At 28.7% G+C, this 5,278-nt stretch overlaps 1 protein-coding gene across 1 annotated transcript; it reads right to left on the bottom strand.

The window, feature by feature from the left end:
• Positions 1-479: 479 nt before the first annotated feature.
• LOC105800612 (RING-H2 finger protein ATL16) lies at positions 480-1,842 on the bottom strand. Its single transcript, XM_012631829.2, has one exon. The coding sequence runs from the start codon at positions 1,621-1,623 to the stop codon at positions 616-618; it is 1,008 nt and encodes a 335-aa protein (XP_012487283.1). The 5' UTR covers positions 1,624-1,842; the 3' UTR covers positions 480-615.
• Between the last annotated feature and the right edge of the window lie 3,436 nt (positions 1,843-5,278).

A 5,278-nucleotide genomic window follows, 5' to 3' on the forward strand; every position in this document is an offset into this window, starting at 1 on the left:
CCTTCTTCAACAACCATAACATTATTAGTAATATAAGTTGGTAGCTGTCGGATTCTCTGAATTGAATTGAAGCCGACCCTTTTCTGCCATTTTCATAAAGCTCAAGCAATCGTGAAGTAATTACTTCCGATACTTACAGGTGAATTAAGAAAAAAAATTTTAAATGGATTGAAATTGAATTATACAATTTCATAGAAATATTTTTGATATAATACTTATAATTACTCATATATATATATATATATATATATCCTTTGGAACCCTTAAGTAGTATAAGAGGATAAATGTACTTGAACTTATGTCTTTTACACTAATAATAATACTGATACTCAATCGCCAAGTAAAACAAAATTTATTAAGTACTTTATAAAATGGAATTGTTTGTTTAAGCAATCGATGATAATGTTTATAATCATATATGTATATAACTGTGAACCCAATGTTTCATGAACAATTATAATTTATAAACCCCATAGAGAAATTCAAATAAAATAATCAATTTTTTAAATAAGTTTGAAATCAAACATTTCTATCTCACAAATTTAATTAACTCTCCTAAATCTTTATGTTCAAAAAACGCAAAAAAGAAAAACCCCTAAAAACTCTTCTTCTTTTTTAAGGCTCCAAATAAACAGGTAAAAGTGCACTACTTTTAGACCTTCTACAATGGCCAATAGAAAAAAAAGATCTTCTCACTCTATTACTACTACAACCAGCTTCAATGGGGCTAACCTCACTCACTTGCCGGCCACCGTTCAACCTTATAGCTTCTTGTACCGCTAAATATAGCTGTCGATCCGCCGATGAATCCATTGAAATTGACCTTCTTATTGGTTGAATCACAAACTGTTCATCTTTATCTCTAATATCAATACATTCATCTCCCATACTACTCCCTTTACGGTACTTCCTTGTTGCTTTTTTCGGCAGCTCAATTTTCCATGGCGAAGCCGACACCGGTACGGGTATTGACCCATCCCCTGTTTGGTTGTTGTTGTTAGTTATTTCAATCACAACGAAATCTTCATCGCCACTAATGACAGTTTCGTTATACGGATTGGGATCTCGTGATGTTGAGCTCAGAGCAATGATGGGGTCAAATTGGAACCGATCATTAGATATACATATACTCGTTCTACAAAGTGGACAATTAGCATTGTTTTGAAGCCAAGCATCGATACAATCTATATGAAAAACATGGCTGCAATTCGGTATTATTCTTAGCTTCTCGTCTTGGTTGAATTCGTTCAAGCAAACCGCACATTCACAACTCTCTCCTTCATTCTTGAATTGAAATATCGGGATTTTCCTTATCACCGATTCATCGAGTCCTTTACGTTGTTCCGTTGCCGGCGAATAAACCATTAAAGTGTCTTCGGGTCGTCTTTGTGATAAAGAAAACCGTCTTAAAAGATCAATCCTTTGCCAATTGAGACAACATTTGATGACGAAGATGTAATAGCTGAGTAATAAGAAAGCTGTTGCTAAAATTCCTAAGACAGCAATGGCTATGATAGGGAAACTTGTATCAGATGAATGGGAATGTGAGCTTAAGATTGACTTACCTGGACTTGTGATTGGTGAAAGTGGTTGTGAGGATTGGATTTTGGTCACAAGATCCATTTAAACACACGGGAAAGAACAAGTTGTTCAAAGTTCAAACAATGCAGAGAAAAGGGTTTATTTGGATCTTGAAAACAAATCAAACATACAAAGGTCTACACATTGAAAGAGGAGCAAAAAGGGGGTCAATCAAAGAGACATGTGAAAAGGGAAGAAGATGGAGAAGAGAGGGGGGAAAGAAAAGAGAAAAAACCAGGCGGGCTATAAATGAGGGAGGTGTTAGGGACAAGAAAATGGGTACATTATATGTTGAATTAAATGAATTTTTTTGTAGGTAACTAAAAGTCCCTATATTATTGTATAAAGTTCATTTTAGTCATTTTATTAAAAATTGTTTCAAATTAGTCATTGTATATTAAAATTTTATTAAAATCACGACATTATTACAATTTGTCGTGAATTTGAATAAAATGTATCTTGCCCAACTGATTTACCCATATAAAAAGCTCAACCATCCTAAAAAAATAGTGCACTTTTAATCATCTCTTGCTTAAAAATACATAATTTTTTGGGATAGTTAGGTTATTTTATAAGCGGATCAAGTCATGGGTAAATTAGTTGAGTATTATATATTTCACCTATATTATCTACAATTTAATAATAAATTATAAAGATGTCATGCTTTGGAAAAAATTAATACAGAAGAATTAATTTAGAGCAATTTTTAGTAGAGGGACAACAATGAACTTTACATAAAAATATAGGGATTTTTTATAAACTTTGACCAATTTTTGTAAAAGGAAACTTTATTTTAAGGGAAAGTAATTAAAAAATAGGGTCTGAAATGTGAGTACGTACTACGTAGTTGGTGTGAAATTTTTCTATCAAGTTTCCACGACAAGTTTTCTGGCTTGGAAAAAAGAAAACTTGTTTTCAGACTTTCGGTGTATCGATTATTGTGAATTAAAAAATAAATTATTTTTTGTTTAATTAATTAATTAAGTGACAGCAGGTATGGGGGAATAGAAAAATTGGGGGACTAAAATCGAAAGGATTGGCCCACTACTTTGAATTATAGAGTTTGACATGGATTAAGCTTGGGGACCAAGAATATGGGTAAAGTACCTACTAGACTAGTTTGAACTAATCCCTATATTAATTAATTAATTATTAGGATATTTATGGTTAAAATATATTATTCAGCTAATGTTTTTAAAGATTTTTTATTCAATAGATGAAATATTTCCTTTGGAATTGAACTGACAAATGAGAAACATAGTTTTATTTATTTCTTTTTGCTAGTCCATGGATTAAATTAGGTTTTGATTCAATCTATTTTTCTTGACATAATGTTTAGGATTATCTATAGCCTCTCATCAACCTATAAATAGGAAGATAATGCGTTTTAGCACACTCGAACCCACATCATCCTGATTAGATATATACTTGTAAAATTAAAATAAAGTTTGAGATAAGTAATTAACGAATACTAGAAGAAGAAAAGAAACCTTCGATATTTTTGTTCACATTTCAAATGCTTAAAACTAATAATTTTATTTATTTAACATTGCTCTTTCTAAATAAACAAACAAGCAAATAAAATTGTGATGATTAAGGCTACCCAATAATAGTAGTAATAATTGAAGCAAAACAATTAATTGGAATCAATAGAAAAGGTTGGCATTTATCAAATTAATTTGGGATGTATAAGTTTAAGGATTAATGCTTTTTGTAAGAAGTCCTTGACTTTTCGTCAATCATCATCAATCATAAATAAAGGAAAAAGAGCTTCAAAAGTCACATGCAAGCCATCAAATATTTCTTTATAAACAAAATTGTCACATCAAATTAAAATTGAATTAATTTTTAAAACTTAATAGATAAAAAAGCATTAAAAATTGAATAAAATAATCTTATTATATATCTCGTAATCCCTCTCCAACCCTTAAACAGGAAGATAATGCATGCGCTTCAGCGTACTCGAACCTATATCCTCCTACACTAACAATTATACTAATACCAATCAAACTAAGACTCAATCCACAATTGAATAAATCAATTAAATTAAATTAAAAATTAGTTGTTTCAAAATCATAAGATTTGAACTCTTGCATTTAAGTCAAAGGATTTTCTACTTCTAACCATTATTTTTTACACAATCGAGATATGATTTGCTTAATATATTAAAGACATCTTTATATAAAATATTTTGATATATTTAAATATTTTATAAAAAGTAATTGTTGATTAATGAAATAAAATAGAATAAATTGGTCACCTTCTATAATCAACCTTGTGTTTACACCATAAAATTAAAACTTTTGGCTAAATTTGAAAATTCTAGGACAACTTAAGCGACACGGTTTGGGAAATTTAGACATTTTAGTACACTATAATACTACTATTATTGTTGGAATTAAGCATCAATGATTTGATCATCAAATACCCTCTCTACAATACCATCTCATTATAACAATCTATTTTGTTGTACAGCCTATTTTTATATTTTATTTTTCTTCTTTTTGTAACAACTTTCTAATTAATAAATTATTAAATACACTCTTTATTAAATTTGTTTTCTATAACAATTTCTTATCTCAAATTTTAGTAAATTAATTTTATTTCAAATATAATAAAATTTAATTAATATATTATTTCATTAAAATATTTAATAAAATAAAATTATATTTATAAAATTTATTAAAAGATCATCTAAATCTCAAATCTTGTTATAGATATATAGTAATTCCTTTTTTGATAAACAAATAAAATTACTATTAACAAATTTATTTTAAAAATCAATGACATTCAAGTCTTTCAAAGTTTGAAAAACACAATGGTCAACAAGACCCTATAAAAGGGACGGAACCGACAGTCTTCATATTTGCGTGTTGACAGTCTAATTTGAAGGACTCTAAGCTGCTTTGGTAAGAAAAAGTAGTCTTTCTCTTTCATTCTCATGTTTCCTTTTTTAGTCAAACCTTGTGTACCCCATCTATATTACCATACTTTTTCGCACTTTTTATTCAAATATAACATCCAAATTTGAAGTTTAAACTTATTATTTGCTATCAAGATGTTTATAATTTTGAAATTAGTAGATTTAAATATTCGAAAATTTATTGGAAATTTCACAATAAAGGATAATATTTAATTCAAAATTGGGTTTGAATAGTATTATATATGTAATTTATGAATAATAAACGAATCGAGATAATTAAAAAATACAAATATTAAATTCATACTCTTGAGCATTTAAATAAAAACTAAAGCTTCTCAACATTATTCTCATTTTCATCCACAAGACTCAAATCTAAACTTTTATTAATTTCACTCTTTATCAATTTACTCAACAAATGTTATATATAATTAATGATGGGGATTGACTTTTTTTAGGAGAAATCTTTGAACTATCATCCATCGAGCAGTTAATCGGACTGGACTCTCAAATGATTTATGGAGGTTGACATGAACGCTTAATCCACTAAAAAAATGTTTAGCATTTGTTCTTGAGTAGGGTTTGAACTCATACCCTTAAAAGATCATAATGGGCAAAAATACTATCGAACATGATACTTTCACTATTTAAAAATCCAATCAATTATTCGATGAATTATACTTTGAAATTTTTATTGAGAGGGAATCAACCCCTCGACAATAATATAACATAGGAAAGAAATTTCTAATCGCTAACGGCATTGTTCACATCACTATC

Source organism: Gossypium raimondii, chromosome 9 (genome assembly GCF_025698545.1).
Source record: "Gossypium raimondii isolate GPD5lz chromosome 9, ASM2569854v1, whole genome shotgun sequence".
In the NCBI taxonomy this organism is placed as follows: Eukaryota; Viridiplantae; Streptophyta; class Magnoliopsida; order Malvales; family Malvaceae; genus Gossypium; species Gossypium raimondii.